Source organism: Meles meles, chromosome 1 (genome assembly GCF_922984935.1).
Source record: "Meles meles chromosome 1, mMelMel3.1 paternal haplotype, whole genome shotgun sequence".
Lineage (NCBI taxonomy): Eukaryota > Metazoa > Chordata > Mammalia > Carnivora > Mustelidae > Meles > Meles meles.
This window is the reverse complement of record NC_060066.1, coordinates 50,821,083-50,848,800: the sequence shown is the minus strand read 5'-3', so window position 1 is coordinate 50,848,800 and position 27,718 is coordinate 50,821,083. Positions and strand designations below refer to the sequence as shown.

The window sequence follows — 27,718 nt, the reverse complement described above, 5'->3', positions numbered from 1 at the left end:
TTAACTGTGAAATGAAAGAGCTGGAATAATTTCATTTCTCCATCCATCCATCCATTCATTCATACAAGACATGTTTATTGTGTGTCTACTATGGTTTAGGCACTGTGGTAGCTGTTTTTCAAGGCAAATGACATGGAAAATGCCAAGGCTACAGGGCAAGGAGAGAACAAATGAAATAAAAGTAGATGATTTTTGTGGCTATTGGTAGCCTCTGATATACCTTTGTGCTTTAAATTGCTATGTCTCTATATCTATTTATTCTCTTGGGGATGTGTATGGTGTACTATCAGACTTTCTTCTTTATCTGTATCCATTTCTTCTCCACCATCAACCACAAAGCAGTATTTACATGGAATACACACTGAGACATTACTTCGTTCTGTTACTTCTTTTAACAGGACTTTCAGTTTAACCAAGCAACCCTCACCAAGCCTTTATCATGTCTAAATTAACATGGTATACATGAAAGACACAAAAAAATTTAGAAACATACCGAAGCTTTAAAATATTACTGTTACACATGAGTTAGATGTACATATACATAAAGAACATAAATAAAGTATACATTCAGTTCTAGAAGAAAATAAATGAGTTACTAATCCTGAAAAGTCTGGGTGACACTTGAGTTGGTTTCCAGTCAGGCATTCACTTAGTAAGTAGGCAAAGAGAAAGAAGGGCATGCTGGGCAAAGAAAATATGAACAAGGTCATAGGCAGAGAAATAAAGAAGAGCATCACATGGTGAGAACTAGTATAGTTCATTTGGTGAAGAACAGATAGCTGGAATGCTATGGTGGCTCAGGCTATCAGGATTTTAATATGCCTTCTTCTCAGATTAAAGAGATTTGACTTTTATTCTATGGGCAACAAAGAGCCATTTGAATATGGTGAGAAATGGAATGGAAGGATGAGTGAGAGTCACAAATATGTCCAAGATTTCCAGCTTAGGCAACTGAGGGGATGATCACATGAATCTGTTAGAAGAAATAGGAAAGACATGACAAGCAACAGCAGGCTCAAATATAGGGTTGGGGAAAGGAAGCAAAAGAAATTATTTCAGTCTTAGACATGAATTCATAAAGACAGACAATTCATTAGAATAGCACTTGTAATAAAAATGTCTCCCATTAGAGGCTATTTGTAAATGAAACTTAATTAATCTTTTGTGAGCATTCCATAAATATTGGACCTAGTCCTAATGGTGAATAGCAAATGTATTCTCTAGGGAAAATATTGTAACTTTGAATAAATCATTGCTTCAAATATGCTGTGTACATTACAAAGTGTCTATGAGGGTCTAAAATAAAATTCTCCCCCAGGAAGAGAGTTTCCCAGCATGCCAAGTTCTAATTAACACTAAATAATAGCCAAATGAGAATAATTGTATGATGGTTTTGTTTCTGCTTATAAAGGAGACAGACCTTTCCTCTCTGATGTGAGTAAAACTGACAACCAGAGAACAAAGATACTATTTATCAGAGCTGACCAAGTACAGGTTTTCACTCACCTAGAGACAGCCCCTCCCAGTCACAGGGAACACAGCGCAGTGTTCCTAGTCTTACTAGGTATCACTCCCAAATATGGTTTTATGCCAAATATGGTTGTACAAGTGTCTTTTATAGCAACCTTCCCACCTCACAGTGATAACCATGGAAATCAAGATTGTCACCACAAGTAACTTTAAGGCTCCTTAAGATTGTCACACACACAAAAAAAAAAATTGGAAGGGGAGGCGAACCATAAGAGACTATGGACTCTGAAAAACAACCTGAGGGTTTTGAAGGGTCAGGGGTGGGAGTTTGGGGGAACAGGTGGTGGGTAATAGGGAGGGCACGTTTTGCATGGAGCACTGGGTGTTGTGCAAAAACAATGAATACTGTTATGCTGAAAAAAATAAATTAAAAGAGAAAAAATAAAATATTATGGAAAAGATAAAAGTATAGGGAATAAAAAAAGATTAAATATTACTAGGGCTAGGACTGTGGACAGAGGATTCACCACAAAGGGGCTTGAGGGAATCTTTTGGGATGATAGAAATATTCTACAATATTCTACACCTTGATGTGGTAGTTAAACAACTATATATATCTATTAAAAATGCGGAGAATGGTAAAAAAAAAAAAAAAAGATTGTCACAGGATGACCTATAGTACCGCTCTTTGAAGATCACTGCAATTAATGGTGATAACATGAAGACAGGTTATATTATAGGAACTTCAGTGACCAAAACACTTTCAGAGCCTGGACCAAGTAAAATGACTCTGCAGCAAAATATCTCTGCTGATTTGTTTTCCACTCGACCTAGGTGAATTCTGTTGTCATCCTTCACGGTGACTCAGGCACATTATGGAATCCTCCAGTGACCCAAAGTGTCCCCTAGGACCTTGACAATTGAAACGAAAACAATTGAGGCTAATTTCAGCTAATGTTAAAAAGCAAAAATTAATATGGAGGAAAAGCATCCTGGACATCTCTGCTTCATTGACTTGCTCTGTTTGCTGAGGAATGTTTACCAATTAGATATTGATTATTTTATTTATTTTCTGTCTCCTTTTATAACGTCAAGGATAATACACATAAACATTTCATTTTCAGAAGCTTAGTACACCCTGTGTCAGTGCTTCCTTTGCCCTGGTCAAAGTTTCCATTTCACTCACCTAGTCAGGTGAGCCCACTCAGAAATCCATCTGGGAATGGACTCTGTGGTTTTTAAGTGGAATGTGAGGAGGACAGAGAACTGTTACTCCCACCCCCTGTGCGGATGCACCCTGGCCTTCTGGAGTGGGCACAAGCCCCAGCACTGGCACATCTACAGTGCTCAGTTTAAAAGTATGTTGTTGCTGGGTCTATGTAGCAATCACAGTCTCTTTTAGCTCCTGGTTCTATCTTGGGCATTCAGATTATTGGCATGGAAAAATGTGGTTGCCAATATCCACAAGAGAAAATACAAAAAAAAAAAAAAAAGGCCACTTCTGAAACTCCAACCTGAATATCCATACATCTGGTAATTGAGGGTGACTTCTCTTTAATTCACTTCTCAAGTGAACATGAAATGCTGTTGAACCAGAAAAAGTCCGAAGCACACTTTTTGGATGGTTTAAAATTGTGCAGATGTTTTATGTAGGAATGTTTGGTGGAAAGAGTGTCAGACGGGGCTGCATCCTAAAATTGGCTTAGCATTATCAGTGGTTGGAACTCCATCTCTAATCCATTAGCTACTTCAGCTGCATGAAGGAAGAATAAAAATTTCCTGAAAGATGATTTATTTAAGGAGTCTGGAACTGTTATAGATGCTGTATAAATTGTAGTTATTCTCATTATTATGATTATTGAAAGAAAAAGGTCTATAATAAAGTATTTTAAGAAGTATTTTAAATGAGCCTTGAGCTATGATGATGTTGCTAAAATGCAGTCAACCAAACAGGTTAACATTTTCTATAACTGGCTAAAAAGATATTTTGGGGGGGAAAAAAAGATTACACTTACTTAAAGTATGTCCGTCATATTTCAACACTAAGCAAATGTAATTTATAAACCTTTTAATTTAAAATGTTTGGAGAAATGCTGACACTATCCCCATTAAAATAGTTCCGCTGCAGGCAGTTCTCTGCTAGGTTAAGGAATGGCCTAGTTGCAGTCTTGTGTGATGGTTTTGATGCATAAATATCTATGAATAAATATCTTCTTGCATATGGAAAGAATGTGGTAACAGTAAAAGGAGACTGGATGGTGCAATTTCTTAAAGCAGAGAATCCATCTCTAAGGCTTTATGAAAGAGCACAGTTCTATTTGTTTGATTTGAGGTAATTTATGATAAAATTAAAGGAAGCAAAACTGTGCAACCAATTTTAAAAAGAGGTAAATAGTAAGAATCAAGAATTAGGTGGGTGTTGGGTGTGGGATGTGGCAGATAGGATCAAGCAAATTATATTTAGAAAACTTATATAATAATAAAAAGTGAGCACTGAACTTAGCTACGAGATACCCAACAGTTAGGGCAAAAGGGGATGCATGGTAAGGTATGTAACCATCTATTAAAAGCAAGTACTTCAATTTGTGATAAGAAACTACTTTTCCCTGGGGTGCCTGGGTGGCTTAGTCAGTTAAGCATCTGCCTTTGGCTCAGGTCATGATCTCAGTGTCCTGGGATCAAGCCCTGCATTGGGTTCCCTGCTCAGCAGGGAGTCTGCTTGTCCCTCTCCCTTTACCCCTGCCCCTGCTCATGCTCTCTCTCTCAAATAAATAAATAAAATCTTAAAAAAAAAAGAAATAATTTTCCCTCTCTCTTCTCAGAGAAACTTACCACATATAAAAATATCTAAACAATACAGTAGATAGTACCTTCAGTACTAACTATTCAATGAACGTACACACACACACACACACAATATTTTTAAACTAATGGAACTTTCCTCATGGAGTATCTCAATAAAAACCAAGAGCGAGCCACACTGACTTTTTTTCTGCATCTCCCAAGACAGTTTACCATCTTGTAACAAATTGCATAAAACTAAAAAAGAGTGACATTCCAGGATAGCTAGATCTCCAGACAAATTATCCATATTAGCTCCGTAAGAGGAGGAGACTGAAAGCAAGAGTGGGCTGACCCCTCGGTTGGTTTATCTACGTAGTCCCAAGGACTGGAAGAAAAAGACCATGCTTGGTTGTTTGTGACCTTTTACGCAGGGGGCTCTTGTTACTTAATCCTCCTCTAGGATAGGGAGAGATGGAAAAGGAACAGTAAACCCAGCATGGGATAGAAGGGGCTGAAAGTTCTGCTCTTCCTCACAGCTGGCAGGGGCAGATGAAAACAGGCAAGTCTTTTCTTCTAGCTGAACTTTACTTTAGAAACTGCAGCCTGTCCTGAAATAGTTGCTTTCTTTCATTTGTGAAAACGGGGTTTTCTGTTGAACCAAAGCCTCCTTATCAGCAGGACTCAAGTGTTATGGCCTTTTATGCTATATGCTCTTTGTGTCTCACTATGCTTTTATTCTTCTTGCTTTGCATGATGGGGGTATTAAGGTTAGAGCACCAAGAGAAACACCACTAGTCCCCACAAAGCATAGGAGGATGATAAGTCATATCACACTGTGTCAATATGTAAAGGTTCCCTGCCTGGGAGGAAGGTGCCTTCTGGATTTTTGTCTTCCAAAAAGACAATGCCGTTCTTCTTTACAAGATGGAGTGTCTCCACTCTCAGTGCTGATTTCAATTGTTTTCATCATTTTATATATTTGGTCATTAACTTTAGATCTAGTGACTTGTTTTTTAGAAGAGCCCTTGGTAGAGAACTTTGGTCCCTGAATTTCCAACCTAAGCTAAGTTTAAATTCGTTGTTTTTTATTTCAAAGAGTTATTTCATTCCTTCTTTGTCCACCATGTGCTCACATCTCATCTGTCTCCTCAGTGTACACATTAAGTTGAAAATTCCAGAATATGCTTCCTTTTCCACAAGACTACATGAAAGATCATGAAAGAAACTGAACTGTGTCTAAAGTTCTATTTTAAACAAATAAGATTAAAGACTAAAAAATCTTTAGTGTGGGAGTGGTACCCTCTCTTTAGCTATTATTAACATAATGAAAATCAAGATCTTTCCCCAACCCAGAAATGCTTTCCACAAAGGTAGTAAAGAAGGAAAACACTTTTCTTATTGAATAACCAGAACGTGATGCACATCACAGGTGATCTGTGAAGAGTTCACAAAGACAGAAAGAAATCTCACCTTTTAACATAGTAAAGCAGATATAACCCATTCTATACATGTTCTCAAGATAAATGATAACTAATCCTTGAGTAACCATTTGTCACCCACCACCATTTGTCATCCATAGTTCATTGTAAATTCACCTGGTGTTTGGGGTGATGATTTGTGTTAATTAATTGGCAGTTTCTTATCCAGATGAAAATGAAGCTTCTTCTATCTTTATAACAGGTAGTTTTGCAACCTGAAACACCTAAGTTTGAGTCCTACTGTCCCACAGAACCTGGGAGATAGGGGTGCTGTCTCCTTTGATACTTAACATTTCATAGAGATGTCCTCATAACATCTCAAAACATGGCTCCCATGTCCTCAAAAAAAGACAGAACTAGGTCATCAAGACCTACCTAGTTTTGAAAGAGATTTATGTACATTTCAAAGAGGGAAGAAACTCTCTACAAGGACAAACTTCCTAGTGTAAATGAACAAGGGAAAAGGAGGAAGGGGAAATATTTTTCCTAATTTTCAAGAGGGAGTGTTAAATTTCCAGGGTGTAATCCCTTTTTTTTTTTTAAGTACAATAAAGAGCGATAATTTACGGACTTGCATGTGCAAGACTGATGAGACATTCCTTATATTATTTCCCTTCCTGAGCACTTAATGTTTTGGACTACCTCACCGATTGCTCCTCTGAAGTCCCAGAGCTTTTATTATAATATTCCCAGCCCACTGACAAGGATGCTTTGTGACCATACCGACTGCTTATCTTCTAAGTAAGAAAAAAAAATAGGAATAAAAGAAGTGTTGTGAGGTAGAGGAATGTCTGAGTACAAAAAATAGGGAGAGGAGAAAAGATGAAATAAATGTTTACAATCTAGATGGACATAACTGGATGAATGAGAAGCCAAAGGCCTTTTTTCATCTGTCATCTTTTCTCACTTTTACAACGTGAATGACTTTTAAGTATTTTATAAAAGCACCTAATTTTGCTATCTTTATAAAAAAGTATTTTTCTCCTGGTCAATTAAAGTTTGCAAAAACTTACCACAAATTATAAACTAATAGAAAATGTTAAGGTATAGAAAGATTTTTTGAGATTTTAATTATGAGCAAGTTTTGCACAGTCAAAAGGTGAAGTTTGTTAGCTTTGGTTAGCTTTAAATATATTAATTAGAAAATGGTCCACAAATTTTCTTATAAAAACTATGTAAATTAAATGCAAGACTAATTCTTCCAATTGGGTTGTAAGTGCTAAAAGCAAAGCTCAAAATACCTCTTTTTTTGATGTCTAGAAAGATGAGGGCATAAAAAGACAGCCTTAGTCTCACTAGATTATTATTAGTCAGCCATGTGTGATGAATGTTTCTCACAAAAATTTGTTCTTTTGGAAATTAATTAACTCTATTAAACTTTCAAAATTTCTTTCTAGTGGAATGATAGCACGATTGACAATTTAACCTTATCGGTATTGTTAAATAGCAGAATACTCAGTGTACTAGTGGATCTTCTTCCGAACCCAAGCAGTGATGTGCATTTCATTTATGGTTACTGTATAGTGGAATAAAAGGACAAGAGGCTTGTTTGGCGTTAAGCATAATACATTGCAAATGAAATTGAGGTGTTACATAGTTTATCCTTTAATATTTGTTTGAAATATCTTCTCTCTGGCAAAAATTCTGCTTATGTGTTAAAATCACTCAGTCCAGAAAGACTGTCTGTGGTCATTAGAGGGAGCCCTGGATTGGAATTTAGGAAACCTACAACCACATCATGTATCTGCTTCTGTTCCCCCATGCCAGCTAGGTGATTATAAGCAATACAAACTCTTGTAAGTTCAGCTTTCTTGGAACATGAAGGAATTGAGTTAAACCATTTCTTACTTGATTCCCACTTCTAACACTCTGGTATTCTGTTATTTATTTTGAATCCAAATACAAAAGAAAAGCAAAAGTGCTTTATTATCAAGTTTATTCCTATTTTTCCTTCAAACTTGATCCAGGATCTTAAAATATTTGTATCTTTTGACTAAGCAATTCCATTTCCAAAAGTGTATCTAAGAAAATAATTCTAAATATTTAAACAATGTAAAAATATATGAAATTATTCTTAAGATGTTCTTTGAGTTTTATTTATAACATTGAACAATCTGATCCAGCCAAAATATTATTTAATAATGGGTATGAGCACATTCATTAGATGGAATGTTCATGAAGTGTTATAATGACATGGAAAAACTTTAAAGTTTGAGTAGACAAAGAAGCAAAATTATATAAACAGTATATATAACAGTATGTAATTATATAAATATCATATATTATATAAACACACAACCAAAACCACTTAACAAATGAAATAAATTACATGCAGAGAAAAATAACCAGAGATCAAAATATTAGCTGTACCTCTTTGGACAGCAAGGATATGGGTGATATTTTTCTTTTAACTTTAATACTTAATGCAAATATTCTTTAATGAGAATTTTATAACCAAAGGGAAAGAGAGAGGCAGAGGGAGAGAGAGAGATTTATTTATTTTTTTTTAAGATTTTATTTATTTATTTGACAGACAGAAATCACAAGTAGGCAGAGAGACAGAGAGAAAGGAGGAAGCAGGCTCTCCGCGGAGCAGAGAGCCCGATGCGGGGCTCGATTCCAGAACCCTGGGATCATGACCTGAGCCGAAAGCAGAGGCTTTAACCCACTGAGCCACCCAGGCACCCCGAGAGAGAGATTTAAAAGTCAGATTTTTCTAGTTGCAGATGATAAACATCACACAAAAGCATTCACAACAGGCAACAATGAGGACTTTTTGTGCTTAGTGTTGTGCAAAACCAATTCAGTAGATACAGCTCTTCATCTTTGGAACTACACTTCTTTAGTTACTGTGGTTATTCAAAAAGTTAGTGTTCTAAAAGGGGCAACTTCATTAACATTCAGCGCAGGCCAACAGCCTTGTGGGGCGAAGCAGTTAACTCTCTGGGCTGACTGCAGGAAGTGGCCTGTCAGTCAGTCTATGCCATAGTGGGATGAGGAGCTCCATGTGCAGCGGGGAGAGCAAGGAGCAGGGTGCAGGGGAGAACAGCTGAAGTCATCTAGTCTTCAAAAATGAAAAAGTCAAAATTTATGAGCCCTTAAGTGATGCAATAAAATAAAGAACAGGAATGTGTAGTGATGGCGGTTCTGACTACAGATTAGGGAACTGGTAGTAAGACAAAGGAGCTGGCCTGATAATAACTGTCCCTCTTTGTATTTAAAGATGTAATCTAGTCACTTTGCTGCTACTGATGCTTTGAAAAAGGGCACAGTGCACGTGAGCTACAAATAGTAACAGAATAGTTTGGAATAAAGCCCAGTTTATGTCCTTAGTATACGGAGCATGGGACATGACAAAGAAAGAGGGGATATGTTCTGTGTTGCAAACTTTTAACGGAGAGATTCAATCAATACAAGAAAACCAATGGTAATGAGTCTGAGTACAGTAAATGTATCAGAATGTATTTATGAGGAAAGGGAAAAGAAATAGAGCAAGACCCACAAATCACAGATAATCATGTGCGAAATAGTATTTGGAGTTGGATTGCTTAGCAACTCTTAATGAAACTATCCACAACGTCAGGATGTAGACCTTATTGTGATTTTGTGAGAATTCTGGAGGAATTCTGTGAGAATTCTGGAGTCAAACTGTAACTTCTGATTTCTTGATTTGCTGAAGATTGTCTTTTTCTCATTTTTTTTTTACTCTGTATTACCTAAACTCAAGATAGTAAATCTAATGCTTACAGTGTTTAGGAAGAAAAATTATATAACCAGCATTTGAAAATATGGACTAAAGTGAGAATTTAAAAAGTTGAAACACTTGGCATGAGAAAACTTAGAGATACTATGAAGGAAACAAGAAATATTAAGCATCCATTTTAACTGCAAAATCAAATACCTTATTTAAAAAAATTATGCCGAATTTAAAAAAAGCAAGAAAGAACAGCTTTGTGGACAAAGAAGCATAATGTGGACAAGAAGTTATTAGATGGCATTTAGACATAACATGAATTGGTAAAGACAAATGAAGAACTTCACATGGGGCAGCCCTGAGAGTGTTCTGAGGAATGCTAGAGACTTGGAGAAGAATCTCTGATCTCAGCAATTTTGAAAGAGTGAGGGCCTGGATGAGAAGGTGATAGTTGAGCAAAGACTTGAAGGAGGTGATGAACAGGTTAGGTTTCACCTGGGGAAAAACATTCTGGGCAGAGGGATGAGCAGCACAAAATCCTTAAAGCAGAAGGGCCAAAGTGTTGGTTCAAAGCAAGAAGGCCTATGTTTCTGGAGTAGAATCAAGCAAAACTGAGGGCTGGGAGGAGGTGAGAGTCAAAGGCAGACATAGTGTGCCAGATCGTGTGGAGCCTTGCAGACCATCGAAGTACTTTGGCTTTCACTTGGAGTGAAACTGAGAGCCTTTGGAAGATTTTAGAAGAAGGAGTACCATGACAACACTTAAATTTTGAATGGTCGCTTTAGCTTTATGTTGAGAATAAGTTATGAAAGAGCAAGGGAGGAACATGGGAAAACACTCCAAGGATTATGACTCAAAGCAAGGGGTAAAAGCTGAGATGAAAAGAGTGGTTATGACATGGATATATTTTGAAAGTAGAGTCAACAAAAGTACAACTTGTGTGTGGACCCTGAGAGAAGGAACAAAGTCAAGGATATTATTATCTACTGCTAGATAACATGTACTAGCATTTTTTTAAAAATGTGTTATTTGTTGTATTAGCAATCTGGGGTGGGTTTGGCTGAGCAGGTCTGTTCTTTGTGATGTCCACATGGCTTCTGTGCTTCCCTGTCTGGCACTTCAGTGGGGGCTGGGGAGAACAACCGTGACGACTGAGCGTCTTTCTCCACATGGTCTCTCCATGTGGTTAGCTTGGATTTTATTAGGACACAGTGGTCTCAGACTAATCAGCTTCTTTTAGTGACCAAGACCAGGAAGGAGGAAGAAGCTGCCTGTCCTCTTAAAATGTAGGTTGAAAATTCTGCAGTGTCACATCTGCCACATTATGCTCACGAGAGCGAGGTAAAAGGCCGGTTCATGTAGAGGATGAGGGACAGAGACTCTAGATCTTAATGCACAGAAGGAAGGGATTGATAATGAGCAGACTGTCTCCCATAGAGATCTCCAAGGTTTCTGGACCGAGTATCTGAACACATGAAGCTGCACTTAAGTAAGACGAGCAATACTCATGGCAGAGATTGGAGGGGGCCGGGGTGGAGAGTAGAGATGAGGAGTTTGGTTTTTGTTAAAGTGGAGATATCTAAGTGAAAATGTCAAGTAGATAGATACATAATCTGGAGTTCAAGAAAAGGTCCCAACTGGATGTGCCCATTTGTGAGTCATCACTGTATAGATGGCATTCAAAGCCATGTGACTGGATGAGAACAAACACCAAAGGGATAATTAAAGATAAAAAAGAGAAGAATTCCAAGGACTGAGCTCAAGAACATACCAACATTTGAAGTCAGGATCCAGCAAAGGGGATTCAAAAAAAACAACAAGTGAGGTAGACTAAGCGGTATGAAACTCAGTGATAAAAATGTTTTAGGGAAGATGGATGAAGTGTTCTTCAAAGTTCCTGGTAACTAATGATTTTCCAGCGCTCTTAGCCCTGTGGAGATTGCTAGAGACTTCAACAAGACTACAACCACCACTTGGGGTCCTGGCTCAATCCTGCAGCATTAACTCAGAGAGCAGCCCAGAAATGGACGGGACCTGGAATTATAAACCCAAGGTCTGGTAAAATAGCTCCCCCAGCAGGGCTGGAGGGTGACACTAACGTGAAGCCGAGACGCAGCCCTCCCCCCACCAACCCACCCACCTCCTGCCCATCAGGTAGAACTTGCAAATCAATCCTGGAAGAGGTCATATGGAGGCCTCAAGGCAGGTGATGAGTCTCACATGATTTTGTTCGCATGTGGCAGTTGAGGTCATTAAATTCTGACATTCATTTGGTGCCAGGTGTTTTCAGAGAACTGAGTGGGGGAACTCTGAGTCTGGGAGAGGTTGAGGTTACCGAGATGGGAGATTAATCTGCCAGACAAGTTTGTTCCAGGGAAGAGGGCAGCAAGGCAGTTAAGCAAAACATGCACAGATGAACCGTTGTCTCCCCCTAGCCCAGACCCACCTTCAGCTCCCGCTAGTGTGGAATGAATTTCAAGCATTTTACTAAGAGAAGACAGAAAAGGGAGTGAGGCTGCCCCAGGAATTGAGTGGGACAGAGAGCCTGGGATCCAGATGCAACATGGGGACTGGAGGAAGAGGGGAGGGAGGCAGGTGAGGACAAAAGCCGACTGCTCCTCTCAGCCTACCAGGGCTGGCCTGTGACTACGTGCTTTATGGCTTTTTAGCGCCATTCACACTCTGTACAACTTACTGTGAACCGGCCATTGAAAGACTATACAGCATTGTGTTGCCTCTGATCTCTTTGTTTCCAAGGGAGGAAAAAAATCAATGACATCATAATGCTACAAAAAGCGGGACTGAGGATTGAGATTTGAAACTGGATAGCTCTGTGACTGATGACCAGCTTTCCCAGTCTGTGCTCTTGGCAGACGCACCGTTTCTCCGTAAGATCTAACGGTTACTAGCAGGTAGCTAAATAAAATAACTGAAAGAGACAGATGAACCGCCATTCGCTAGTTTTTCTGAAATCTCCTTCCTTTCACTACACAGCTTTGGAACGGAGATGAGCAAATCTTCCAACATGAAAATAATGGAGTTTGAAAGTATCTCTTTTCAGAAAATTATTTTTCTTCTTTGAATGGAAAGATTCACGCAGTTGTGTGCACCCCCTTCCCATGTGAGGGGTGGGGAGGTTGATTCTGGAGTCAGAATGGAGTGAGGGTTATACTCTATACCCTGCCTGGGCCAAATATCTACTACTCCTACCCCCAGGGGCAAGTGGAGTGAGCATTTCCAGTCTCCCAGGAGAATCTGCTGGCGGTTAATAATCTTTCTTGCCATGAGGTTCTTTTTTATGCTTCCCGTCCCTTCCTTTCACTGCAGCTCCATCCTCCTGACAGAGTTGTGAAGACACATTACAGCCTGTGTGAGGGAGATGAGCCCTGCAGCCTCAATTTCCAATGTGGCAAAAGTCATGACTGTGAATGCCCAAACTGCCACTGAGATTCTTGGTGGATCCCACAGCCATCCATTAAGCTGTCCCTGGAGTTAGGAGCACAGATGGTGGTAACTGCAAATGGAACTTACCAAAAGGTCTGATGATAGCTTTAAGCAGAAGTTTCCATTGAGCGTGAAAGCCCTCGCAAAAAGGTAACGCACGAAATTGAGAGGAAAGCCGCTTTTTACTCCAGAGAAATGGAATCCACTGTAGACAGATCTCAGAATAGGAGTGAAGGAGCCTGGCTTTCCTCGGCTTTGAGGTGAATTTGACACTCTTCTAATGGCCAACAAATGATATAATGGACAGTGATACAAATATACTGTAAGGCCTTCATCAGACTGCCTGAATGATCATCCTGCTGTATGACTTTTTTAGCTTTGAAGATCTTGGGAACGTTACTCAATCCCTCTCTGCCTCAATTTCCTATGTATAAAATGGAGAAGATAATTGTACCAACTTCACAGGGAAGTTATGAAGATTAAATGTGTTAAAATGCTTAAATAGCATGAAAAAAATTAGAAGTACTGGCTATTATCATATATGAGGCATTAAGAACACACGATTATTTGCACACATTGGCATATGGACTGTATATCTAGAAATTTGGGCTCTGCTGCAGACTTTGCACCTTTGTATTCCTTTCATAAGTTTGAGCAAATTTCGGTACCTTCTGTTAGCTCAGAGTTGGTAAATACATATTTGCACCACATTCTCCTTTCCCTTTATATTTCTGGGGCAGACATAGGTTAATTACAAACATCTTACACCCTGAGGCCTGAATAGGTTTTAGAATTCTTATCAACACTTTCTTCCCAGCAGCCACCATCAGTTAGTCAGAACTGACACAAAAATGAAGACCTATTTGACCTCTCAGCTTTAGAGCGTACAAGCTTTTAAAGAAATGATTGCTCCCACTCTTAACCATCTCAGACTGTCCATCGCATCTGACCCAGAGCCCTGCTTTGCCACAAGGTTCTCAGTGTGACTTACAGGACACCATAAGATGCTATACTTGGGTGATCCTTGTGCCTCTGTAATAACCCTACACCCTTGTAGGAGCCACACCTGGGAAAGGGCTGTGGCCGATGCCCGATGCCTACTCATGGTCAGGAGACAAAAATATCTTGAGCTCTCATTCAACCAAAGACACTGACTGATGAGTTGCACTCAGACTTCGTTAGGCAGATGGAGGTGAGGAGGTTTGTGTCTGTGCAGGCCAGTGCTTCCTCCCGTGCCATGCACCAACCAACGCAATGTGTTCTTCCTAACCAGGCTCTCGCTTTCCAGGCAAGAGCTTCTAGGTGTCTAGGCCCTGGTGGACCAGCACAGTAATTCTGGGCTGCTTTTGCTTCTATTTTTTCTCTTTAAAGGAAGAGAAGAGAACAGCCAAGATAAGCACTATAGACAGATTCTGATTTTTACTGAATGTCAGAGGATTCATCTGCAATTACCGATGAATAGCCTGACCCTATTACATAAGGAAGACTTTTATTTGCTTTTTAATTTTCTGTCAATAAATGAATTTTTAAGATTACTGATAGAATTGTGTTATATTTTAGCATGCAAATTGGTCAGTAAAGGAAGATATCTTAGAATCACTTTACAAGTGCTTAGCTCTGATCAAAATCATCATCTTTTGCTCATCATCTTTTAATCATTTACCTTGAAAAAAAAAAAGCCTGTTTAAATCAGAAGGCCTTGGAATGATGAAAATGTCATATGGATGTGTTTGGATTACAAATGATTAATGATGAAATGTAGACTAAATTTTAAACATCAAACTTCATTAAACATTAAACATCAAACTAAATTATAGATTCCTATAATTCAAAAAATGCTATTAAGTTATTTATAAAATAGCATGTCACATTATTCCATAAATAATATACAGTTGGTTAGCTAAGCGTTAACTCACAATGACGTGGACCACCATCACGGCTCTTTCTGAACTTTGCATCTATATACCTAGAAGCCTGTTAGTGAGCCTAGATATCTTTCCTCAGTCCATTTCTTCCTCTTCTACATGTTCTCTCTGGGGACCCCATTCTCTCCTCTGATGGCATATACTCACTCTGCTTTGATGACATGACTCCCGAATCTGTATTTCCAGCCCTAATATCTTGTCTAAGTTCCAGGCATATATTTCCATCTGTTGCATACCTTCACCAACATAGCCCCACATGGTTTATTGTTATGGAACAGCTACACCAATCTGTCCCCCACCTGGACTCCCTAGATCTGTTAACTGGCCATGAATGCAGGAACAATCAGAGCATTCATGGATTAAAAAATAATAATAACAATGATGGCAGAAATTTATCAAGTATTTATCCATTTATTTATTTATCTAATTAATTTAGTTATCTATTTAGTTATTTACTTATCCAATTCTCACAACAGCCCTAGAAGTTAGGTCTATTATTACCCCATTTTGCAGTTGAGATAATTGAGGCACAAAGAAAAATGCCTTACTTTTTTTTTTAAGATTTTATTTATTTATTTGACAGAGAGAGATCACAAGTAGATAGAGAGGCAGGCAGAGAGAGAGAGAGAGGAGGAAGCAGGCTCCCTGCTGAGCAGAGAGCCCGATGCGGGACTCGATCCCAGGACCCCGAGATCATGACCTGAGCCGAAGGCAGCGGCTTAACCCACTGAGCCACCCAGGCGCCCCCAAAAATGCCTTACTTTTTCAAGGCCACACAGCCAGAAGATGTTAGAGTCAGAACTAGAAACAAGGCTGCCTGATTCTAGAAACTGTATCCTTAAGCCCTTTTGAACAGCCACCTTCAATGGGATCAGGCTTAGGTTGTCATTGCTAAAGAGAATAGATCCCAGGATAGTAAAGGTGTTATTGAAATTTTTACTGCAAAATCATATAAATGTAGATCAGGCTTAGGTTGTCATTGCTAAAGAGAATAGATCCCAGGATAGTAATGGTGTTATTGAAATTTTTACTGCAAAATCATATAAATATCATAGGAGAACATACTTATAAGTCACTTCAGAGACATAAAAAACTGACAAGTTTTCTAAAAACAGGGTAGTTGAAGTCTTTCTGCAAAAACACAGTATATGCCCGTGCACAGAGTGAGAAAGCAGGATGCCACCCTGACGGTGAGAATTTGGCTTAGCTTAGCATAAGCCAAGCTCTTAGCTGGAGCATAGAATTTGTAGACTGAAGAGGTAGCATACAAGAGCTGGGAAGGTACTAGAACAAGATTGTGAATGAACTTTTAGTTATATTAAAGGGTTTGGACTTTACTCTGTAGGTACATGAGGGAAGTAGGGGTATGGGAGTGAGGTACAGGGAAAGGCCATTTGACAGAGTCATTACTGAGAGCCTCCTAATGAAGTAGGCATGATTCTAGGTACCTGAAATAAAGTGAGTTCTGACCTTCAAGGAGTATAGTGTCTTAGTAGGGAACTTGGAAAATATGCTGGGAACGCTTCATACATCAGGATAAAGTGTTATGAAGCTCTCCTAATCAACTTATGGCACCTTATGAGAAAACACTTCCTAGAAGCACTCAGAAATGCATAATGAGGGGAATTGCAGGACCCTATTTGCATGATAGCTATTTTAAAAAGATGATTCTGCTAGTAGACATGGCTTAACTGAGGAAGGAAGGTCATTAGGAGATCATTCTAATAGCCCACCTAAAGGCTGGTGATCACTTGAACCGTAATAATAAGAATTGAGAGGCAAGGAAAGAACTAAAAGGACTTTTGGCAATAGAAAACAGAACTAGGAGGATCTACTGAAAGTGAATGTCATTGGAAAGAAGTCGAAGAGAAAGCTTATGATCTTTCTAGTTTGGTCACCTGAGTGGCTGATTGGGCCGCTGAGTTAGGGATAAAGAAGAACAGAATGGGGAGGCAGACAATGAATTTATTCGAAACACGTTAAGCTGAAGGCACCTACAATTGTAGATGTATGGTTGGACAGATACAGCCATATGTCATATACAGAGTGATACTAGACAAAAGTCTGGAAGTATCCAGCATGTGGAGGACATGAAAGACCAGATTAGATTTCTCAGTAAAGTACAGAAATTATAAAGAAAGGAAATGTGACAATGCCATATGGCATATAAAAACAAAATAAAGAAAATAAACTGATGAAAGGCAATACAAGAGGCAAGATAGGAGCGCGTGGACTTAAAACCCAGCATGCCGGGGCGCCTGGGTGGCTCAGTGGGTTAAAGCCTCTGCCTTCAGCTCAGGTCATGATCTCAGGGTCCTGGGATCGAGCCCTGCATCGGGCTCTCTGCTGAGCAGGGAGCCTGCTTCCTCGTCTCTTTCTGCCTGCCTCGCCGCCTATTTGTGATCTCTGTCAAATAAATAAATAAATCTTTAAAAAAAAAAAGAGCCAGCATGCCTAGGTTCACATCCTAGCTCAGCCACTTTATAGCTATGTTACCTTAGGTAAGACACTTGGCATTTTTGGGTATCAACTTCCTCATCTGTAAAATGAGATCTATCTCAGAGGATATCATGATGCTTAAATAAATCAGTGATTAGAAAGCATTTTTAATAATGCCTGGTCCTTAGTAAATATATTATAGATTTTTTTATTGTTAAATGCAAAATGGTATAAATCCATCAGCTCCAAATATTGATCTTCATTTTACTTTCTATTTTATTCCCTTACTGTGCCTATTTTCCTGAAGGCTATGGTTTGTTTGTCTTATTCTACTCCTCATTCTAGGGGATCTTGAATGAAGTGTTATTAAATTCATTACCCAGTTCATGTTAAAAGTAAATCTTAGGAAAGATAAAATCAATTCTTTTTTTTCCACAAAACAATTACCTTGTTTTAAAAAAAAAATACAAAACTCCTCAGAAAAACTTCTCTCTAGGCATATCACAATGTACTCATCTGTTTCTAAGGATTACATTGATAAACAATTTTCTCCAAAGGGATGTTTCTCTTGGTAGTTTTTCTTCTTTTACATTTTTTTCCACTTTTCAGGGCTAAAATTGCAAAAGTGAGCTTTTTCACATATTCAGGCAGTTTCAGGCCTTAGAACTAACAACCTATCTTTTACATAATCTTGACCATCACAGTCTGCTCTGTACTAGGAACTCTAAGTATATAATCTCATATTTTTCTCAACAGCCTCTTAAGTTGGCTGTGATGTTGGTGGTATAATTAATGAGAAAAGATGTAAAAATCTCTGAATCAACTCCAGCTAGGAAAGTTAAGTCTGTGTAATAAAACCATGACTGGGCAGTTGGTTACAAAACAAAGCATCGTTCTAAGTGGGCCAGTTATCATTTCCCTCTACACAGTGTGTCATTGTTTTGAAGACAGGATTGAGACAGGATTGCATGATGGTAGTTCCTCACATATTTCCTGCTCTGTGTCACCACTGCAAATGTTTGGGCGGTGGGGAGGGGTCCAGGTACCTAGGGCTCATCTTCAGTGGCTTAGGATGCTAATGGACAATGATCTTTCTTTTCTGTTCAGCTCATATAGCATCAGCCAGCACCTTTCCTGAGCCGTTAGAAGATTTAACACAGAACTTTCAGGAGCTTCTTGTCTAGGTAGCCTTGCAAGTTTAACATTCTTACCAGTCTTAAAACTTGAAGCTAGACATTGACTATTGTTCTAAGAATATGTCATCATAATGGAGATAATAAGTAATAGAAGCTTAGTGATAGGACTGTCCCTATAAAATGAAGGTGTCAGGATTAGCATTATGAAGGAGTTAGATAAACTAAGATAAATAGATAAATAAGATCTTAAATTACATAAATAGATCATACATAGAAAAGGAAGAAAAAAATAGTATTCTGGTTTAGAAAGACAATGCTTCAAGACACCAAAGCAAAAGAGATTTGCTTAGGTAGTGAATAGACAAACTTCCTGGAGTAAAGTGGTTAGTAAGAGAGGTGATAAAGACCAACATGGAAGGTTAGCATGAGGCATGTTTGTCACAAGCTTTCAAATGACACACTAAAAAGTTTGGGCATCATCCTATGGCTATCAAAATTGTTAAGAACAAGGGTGACATGAAAAGAGCATCGTAGGGGAGTTGATCTGTCAGTAGTGCAGAGAACTGGTGACGTAGAGAGGGACTTCAAATTATTCTGAACTTCTGATTCTGAAACAGTATCTTGATGTGTAGTAAAATAAAGCGTGTCTATTTCGAAAGTTTGTTTCCAGTTCCTTCCAACAACATATCACAGGTCATGCATTGGCATAGTGTTTCTGTAAAAGCCATATAGTAAATATTTCCAAATTGTGGACATGCAGTCCCTATTCCAACTACTCATCTCGCAGCTGTAGCACAAAATCAGCTTGAAACAATATGTAAATGAATAAACATGACTGTGTCCCAGCAAACTTCATTTATGGGCTCTGAAATTTGAATTTCAGATCATTTTCACATGTCACAAAACATTATTCTTTTGTGATATTTTTCAGCCATTTAAAAAATGCCCACTTATGAGTGTAGCATAACCACAGAGATGTTAAATCAATCACTATGTTGTACACCTGAAAGTAATGTAACATTATGTGTCAACTAGACTCAAAAAACGAAATGTAAAAATTGTTCTTAGTTTGTGGGTTATATAAAATCAGGTGGTGAGCAAGAATTGGCCTGTAGACCAGGGTTTGCCAACCCCTCGTTTATAGAACATCAATCAGAATCTCAATCCAGTATCATTTTGAAAACTTTGAATTTTCCCCTGAATTCTTCTGTTGAGCATTTGGGAGGAAATAGTTGACAGGAGTGAAGTGGTAGAAGTGGAAGGAGACAATTAACTAGTTAATGGGACTAACCATATTAACCGTTGGTTTCAGTGGGGCAACATATGTCCTTATATGCCCCAATCCAACAGCGGCTTATCTGAAACCTTCAGGGGAAAAAAGAAAAAAAAAAAAGAAAATCAATAAGTAAATACTACTCCAAATACATTCTGAACTCAGTGTTTTAGTAATTGTACAGGGAAAGGCAAGAGGGTGGGTCTTTCTTTTATTAATGCTGTTTACGATACCTTGAATGAAAGTAGCACCTTGCAGTCCTCAAACAAATGATGTGAGTGGGGGCATTGAAGGAAGCCATAGTGTGAAACCCTGCAAAACTGGAACAACTGTGACAAAGAATTCACATTTGGAGAGAACAGCTAGGCTGAGGTAAGTAATGAGAATTAGCCTGGGAATAGAGTGAAGGAGATGTAAGTCACATAAAGAAGAAATTGACAGGACATTGCTAATCGAGAAGTGGGAGATGAAAAAGAGAGAGGAGTCCAGATATCTCCGTTTTCTTTTGCTGGATTAGTTGATGCTACTAAGAAACAGGTAGCAGTGAGAGGCTAAGAGAACACTACAGGCAGCAGGAAAGGGTTTATTAAGTGTTGCTGAGCAGAAAGTAAGGGAGAGTTGATATTGTCATGATGCTGATGATCCAAATAAGTCAACGGTCCCCTGTGTCACATATATAGAATCCTCCTCATTTCTTTAAGATAACTTCTTTTGATCCCCTAGCACTGGTTGTGTCTTACAAAACAAGCATATCCAAGTATATTTCAGTATTTATCTTCAACTTTTTTCCCCTTAGTTCTGGCGGCACCACAAACGCACAATATGGCAAAGAATTTACAGGGAGGTGCAAGTAAAATCGGAATTCAAAAAAGCAAAAGATCGCATAAATGTATATCTCCAAACTCTGAGCTTTTTTTTAATTATTAGTTTCAGAGGTAGAATTTAGTGATCCGTCAGTTGCATAGAACACATAGTACTCATCACATCATCTCAAACACCATGATTCAGATAAAAATGTCTTTAATATTTGCTTACATTTAACCCATAATCATATGTTGAGAGACTTACATAAAGGGGCATCTGGTTGGCTCAGACATTTGAGCATCTGTCTTCAACTCAGGTCATGATCCTGGAGTACCCGAATCGGCCTATGTTGGGCTCCCTGCTCAGCAGGGAGCCTGGTTCTTCCTCTGCCCTTCACCCTGCTCATGCTCTCTGGGTTCTCACTCTTGCTCTCTCATATAAATAAATAAATTTTAAAAAGAGAAACATACAAAAATGAAGTGACCGGTACACACCTAGACCAACTGGTCTCCTTAATTATTACTTAGGAAATATTGGAAGTGGAACGTTTCCTCACTGATTTGCTTTTTACAAAGAAATTAATTTATGAAATAAGAAAATTAACTGGAGGACTTCTAGCCTATTTTATAATGAGAAAAATAATTCCCAGGAAGTCTTTTAAGTTGCTTGCTCAAAATGCCACAACTAATCAAAGGCTTCAGAATTGGAGACATTAAGAGGAGGCATTAAGATCCTAAACTATGACCTGACTCCCTTCTCCGCTGCCACTCACCCCCAAATGTGCTGCTTTTGGTAAATGATGATGAATGTCATGCTGCTTCTCTCTTCATTACAGAATTTTTACTGGAATAAATTACTCAGCTTATATGTAACTAAATACATTATAAATTATTTTACTACTACAACAGCTACAAATAGATATATCAAAACTTTTACAAATTACTGTAAAAACAAGAGAAGTAGATATAGAGAGTGCGAATCAGAATTAGACTAACAGTATTATTATTTTAATATATCATTTAAATGCTACATTCCCATTCCAAATGTCTCTCATTACGTTCTGCATTAAGCCAGCCGGAATTTGAATTAGTCCAGATTAGATCTTCATATATTATTTACAACTTATTATTAGTGCTAAAGTATACATTTTCAGCCAAACAAGTATAACACTTTTGTCAGATTTCTATAAAAGCAAATTTTAAGTGTATAGCAAATTGTTACATTAAAAATAATTTTTCATGTTTTTTCATAGACTTGAGTCAAAGGAGCCTTTCCTGTCTGTTGGGTGAGTATATGTCTAAATATTTTAAATCTCAGTTCTTTAATCAATTTTTTAACAAGGTCTTCTGGGATGGTGTTATCAGTCATGTAATTCCATATTCCAAGTCATTCCATATCATGGGATGCATCATATCCCCAGCAACACTGTTATCTACATTTTATAAAGACTTAACCAAAATGTTCACAAAGCTATTTTATGACCTTGGAAATTCAGCAAATGAATGCATATAAAAGCCTGCATCCTCTAAAAATATCAAACGAGATATACAGTAATTTTCTATATTCTCATCATGTACAGATAATGCTCAGATTGGTCTTACAAATTCCTCTGAACTGCAGCTTTGTGATAATCTAGTCTGTCTACTCATTTTTTTTAACTGTTATCCTGTTTTCTCTTAATCTACCCTAATGTTTCTTCCTCCTTCTTTCCTAAATCTATCTTCAAAATATGTATCTATCTTTTCTCCTTTTCTCCCATTTCACTGTTATTTCTCCTCTTCACTCATACTGAGTGCTTCTCTGAACACAAAGCTGAGGAACATCACACAGATGAAGTAAAGCCAACACTAGCCTCCTCGAGTAGTAATCCGAGTCACAATACGTGTTCTAATAATAATATATTGTTCACAAGAATACACATGTACTGTTTCCGGGCATTTCGCTAATTAAGAGTCAGCAAAGTTGTTTTTACTGGTCTACCAAATAATCCTTTGACTAACGTATTAAAATGTCTCATCAGGGGACTTTTACAGGCTCAGCATTATGGTTGATGTTGTAAAGATTCAAAAGTGCTGGAAGATATTATAGCTTAAAGACAATCATGCCGTAGTTGATGGGGAGAAAAAAATCACGTACAGGCAGCCACTATACTCGTGCTTAATGACCAGAAACTTGGGATGGGGTAGATTTTTAAATGATCACATTAGTTTTCTTTTATTACTTTATTCACAGTCCTTGAATATTTCTGTCACTCCTTGAGCAACATGGTTCCCTTTCCCTTTCTACTCCTTGTAAAAGCATTTGAGAAAGCCAGTTGAATCATGAGAATCAAAATAATTGTTAGGGATGCTAGGAGAGAAAAAGTGGAGTAGATGTATTTATTGGAGGATAAAAAAAAAAATGAAAGGTCAAGTTGATCTGGTCCAAAAAATCATTAGAGCATGCTTCTTTCCTTCATTGATCATCAGCTCCTATTGTTAAAAATCTGTAAGCCTGAAGAAATCTTTTATTTTGAATGCATATGTGTCCTGCCCTCAAGTCAAGAGGGCTGAAATAGCTTCTCTTCATGCCTCACTTAATGCAGTTTCTCTGCAGCATTTCCTGTTCTCCCAACTTCTTTGAGATGGAATTCGTTTTTTACTTCATACCTCTATTTTACAAGGGCAAACACTAAGTAATCTTTGTTTTAAACGTATCAGGAGTTTAAAACTCCATATTAGAGCTCTGAAAAAAAGTTTCCACCAAAAAAATGACCAATAACTCAGAGACACCCAAAATGGGAGAACTGACATGTTCCTTAGATGGGTCTTAAAAGTAAAGTGGGGTGAAACATGCAACCCAAATGGTTTTGTGGACTGGATAATTTATTTTTTTTTAAGATTTTATTTTTTTATTTTATTTTTTTTAAAGATTTTATTTATTTATTTGACAGAGAGAGAGATCACAAGTAGGTAGAGAGGCAGGCAGAGAGAGAGGAGGAAGCAGGCTCCCTGCGGAGCAGAGAGCCCGATGCGGGGCTCGATCCCAGGACCCTGAGATCATGACCTGAGCCGAAGGCAGCGGCTTAATCCGCTGAGCCACCCAGGCGCCCTAAGATTTTATTTTTTGACAAGAGATCACAAGTAGGCAGAGAGACAGAGAGAGAGAAAGGCAGCAGGCTCCCTGCTGAGCAAAGAGCCCAATGCGGGGCTTGATCCCAGGACCCTGGAATCATGACCTGAGCTGAAGGCAGAGGCTAAAACCACTGAGCCACCCAGGTGCCCCTGGACTAGATAATTTAATATAGAGCTGAACTTCTCCATTTTTTTCCCAAGAAAGTTATTTTAAATAAAATCGTATAGTTTGCATGGAGCACTGGGTGTGGTGCAAAAACAATGAGTACTGTTACGCTGAAAATAAATAAATTAATTTCAAAAAATCATATAGTTTGGACAAGCTCTCTTAGTTAAGAGGATAGGATGATTGTGAACATAGTGGACACATATGAGACTACCAGGCAAAGGTAGTCTAATAGATAACCATTTTTCAAATTTGTGACTTTTAATCTGTCACTTATCAAAAGGAATTAATGCATGGTCTGTGGTCTTTGGTATGAGTTGACCTGTAAGTTCATGACATTGAGTTTTTCTAGGACCCTGAATAGCTCACATTAATTTTAATTCTATGTGCAATAAAAAACATATTAATGAATAGATCTGTGCTAAATATTGCATACCTCAGTCCATTGCCTGTCAGTGTCCTAAAGCACTTAATATGTACTTCTAGAAATTGCTTTTGCCTTTGTAGTGTCTGACACTTAAAAGCCGTGTTGTATTGGTTTAGGTGAATACTCGAACCCCCAAGGTTTGGGTTCTTACTTGTGATATGGAGATTAAATAAGATAATTCAGATCAAGTACGTAGCACTGTTTTGGGCATATAATTGTTCATAAATGTTAGCTTCTATTACAGATGTGGAAGGTATACTCATTTGTAGTACTCCAAAGAATCAATCTGAGAGTTCCGAAGGAATTCAGAGAATAAAACTCCACTTTAACAGGGGATTCTTTGACTTACATGTGGAAACAAAAAGATGTTTTTATAATGGAGAGGAAAAAAAAAATTGTGAATGGAATAAGCTATCAAACAAGATGAGTACAGATAACTGTTTTTAATTCTTATGATTAAAAACTAATAATTGTCATTTAAATTTTTATTTATTTTTATTTTTTTAAAGATTTTATTTATTTATTTGACAGATCACAAGTAGGCAGAGAAGCAGTCAGAGAGAGAGGGGGAAGCAGGGTCCCCGCTGAGCAGAGAGCCCGATGTGGGGCTCGATCCCAGGACCCTGGGATCATGACCTGAGCCGAAGGCAAAGGCTTTAGCCCACTGAGCCACCCAGGCGCCCCAATCATTTAAATTTTTGAATAGAGGGCGCCTGGATGGCTCAGTGGGTTAAAGCCTCTGCCTTCCCCTCAGGTCATGATCCCAGGGTCCTGGGATCGAGCCCCGCATCGAGCCCTGTATCGGGCTCTCTGCTCAGCAGGGACCCTGCTTCCCCCTCTCTCTCTGATGCTTCTCTGCCTACTTGTGATCTGTCTGTCAAATAAATAAATAAAATCTTTTAAAAAAATTTTTTTAAATAGAAAAAATATTGATATGTTTAAAATGTGTATCTCTTCTTAACATAAATTAGGGGGCAAAATTCTTCCTTTCCTAAATGTGATATAATCATTAATTTTGAAATAAAAATTTTAAATGTCACAGCATAAATTCAATCTGAATATGTCAATGGAAAAATTTGTCAAAAGTTATAACACAGGAAATATTTGCTTATGGAAAAAGATAATGGAATTGTGAAAGGAAGTTAAGTGAAATCTCAGATCTCAGACCTTCAACTTAAGACTTATTAGTGGAGCATAACAAATGACATGGAGGACATTGGGAGATGGAGAGGAGAAGGAAGTTGAGGGAAATTGGAAGGGGAGGTGAACCATAAGAGAATATGGACTCTGAAAAACAACCTGAGGGTTTTGAAGGCGGGGGTGGGAGGTTGGGGGAACCAGGTGGTGGGTAATAGGGAGGGCACGTATTGCATGGAGCACTGGGGGTTGTGCAAAAACAATGAATACTGTTATGCTGAAAAAATAAATTAATTAATTAATTAAATACTGGTTAAAAAAAAAAGACTGATATGAGAGGAGCTTTCGTTCACATACACTGTTAAATGATTAATAAAATAATTGTCATTAGGAAAAAAAATACTTTAGCCCAGAGTGAGTCAGGAAGGTTCATCCCAGAGTCTGATTCAGTTTACCCAGGGTAGAACAATTAATGCAGTTTTCTAAGGCTGTCGAGCCAAGCCTGGAAACCACTGTCTACACCACGGTTGCGTCTTTCCAGCTCCTTCTCCTACAGACATACACAGATTATTCTTACAGACATCTACGGTCTCTGGAATTTTTTAAGAAAATCTTTGAAATATAACTTTCCTCAGTCTTTCCCTGTTTGGGGTTCATATGGTGGAGGTAAATACATTGATCTAGAACTCTCTTGGACTTCACGCATCAGAGACTAGGATAACATGTACAGAGACCAGATAGTATGCTATGGAAGCTTCCATGATGCACAAGGAGCAGACTACCTATGCTCAGGTGCATCAAAACTCATTCTGATGTTGTCCCAGACCTAAGGCTGGAAATTTATTCAATTTTAAATTGTTAATAATATAATTTAAATATTTAATAAATAATTGTTACTTCATGTTGATTAAAATTTTATATTATAAATATATGTATATAATATGTGCATTACATATATTGCATTTATTATAAATATATACCAAAATATTTATATTATACACAAAATACATTCAAACAATAGATTTAAAAATTAAAATTCTTCCCCATCTCACTCACCCAGCAGTAAAATACATCAGTTAAGCAAACTTGTTTTTTAGTGTGGAGCTTAGGTTTGAGTGCTACAAGAATACTAAGCCCATGATATGCTACTCATCCTCGAAATGTTCCATTTTAGAGCGATTAAGAAAACTCTTCTGGCAAATGTTTCCTTTTATGTGGCATCAGATAGATTCTGATTTTGGAAATAAGCTGGGAGAAAATAGGCATCAAGTTTGCATTTAGGAGAGTGAAGAAGAAGCAAGTGATCATCTCAATTAAGATTCTAAGATATAAATCTTAGTTTAAAACCAGTCTTGCCTTGAAAAAGCTTTTACAGCTTTTTAATGAAAAATACAGATGAGGGGAAGGGAAGCTCCTGTTCATTTGATGTTTAAGATTCACAGTGTGAAAGGGCATGTCAAGACGATGCTTGAGTTCTCTTCAAGTACAAGTTACTGTTGACACTTTGCAGACACTGAGCCATTTAAAAAATATACTCAGGGCACTAAATGAAATTTTCCATGTGAATTATTTTTTCTTACCTCTTCAGCATGAAGTTGACCTTTTAAAGGAAGCCTTTTAATATGAATCTGCTGTATTTTGGAATTGAAATTTTGGTTCATACCAATATTTCAGCTGATGAATTTTTGCATGAGTAGCTTTGTTATGAGGATTATTTATTGAACGGGTTAAAAAAAAGTGTTCAGACTTCTTTCACTGTATTAGGATAATACAATAAATACTAAACAATTCTGGGGTGCCTGGGTAACTTACTTAAGTGCCTGATTTTCTTGATTTCAGTTCAAATCAGGATCTTAAGAGTTGGGCGGAGGAGGGATCGAAGCCTGAGTTGGGCTCCCTGTTCAGCAGGGAGTTGCCTGAGTGTCTCTCTCTCTCCTCCCTCTGCCCCTCTCCTTGCTCTCTTCCTAAAATAAATAAATAAATAAATAAGCTCCGAATAATTTTAAAGTGAAATTGATAAAGCTCAGAATTATTATTCCCTCGAGTTTGTCTGAGAGGTATTCAAAACACACCAAGGATAAAAATAGCAAAATTACTGTATTTATCTCCACGGAGGCTCAGTGAGTGAGCTAATCATGACCCAGTCAAGCCTACATCTCCTGTACCCCCTGAAAGGTAGTGGACCCATTCTAAATCTAAACAAGAGGCATTGAACATTGTTAGGACAGCAAAGCTTGCCTTACATCTAAAATGGATCTTCATATAATTGCTAGTAACTATACATTTAAAAATAATTTTGCTTGAGGGAGATTTTACCCCTTTTATTTCCAGTCTTGGAACTGAATTTGGATATTCGATATACTTATGAAGATGCTATTGAATCTTGACACTCTTATTAGGTCCAATATTTATACTGTTCTACTTTTGT

The 27,718-nt window shown here is 38.0% G+C and overlaps 1 protein-coding gene across 10 annotated transcripts in view; it reads left to right on the top strand.

Moving 5' to 3' along the window:
• RALYL (RALY RNA binding protein like) overlaps positions 1 to 27,718 on the top strand; it is a 698,485-nt gene that overhangs the window by 556,895 nt on the left and 113,872 nt on the right. For 8 of the 10 annotated variants that reach the window (XM_045994554.1, XM_045994388.1, XM_045994029.1 and 5 more), the window contains one exon: positions 21,700 to 21,732. The exons of the other annotated variants lie outside the window; for them this stretch is intronic. In XM_045994554.1, the coding sequence (XP_045850510.1) occupies positions 21,700 to 21,732 (33 nt within the window). The remainder of the gene's footprint in view (positions 1 to 21,699; positions 21,733 to 27,718) is intronic. 10 annotated transcript variants of the gene reach the window in all.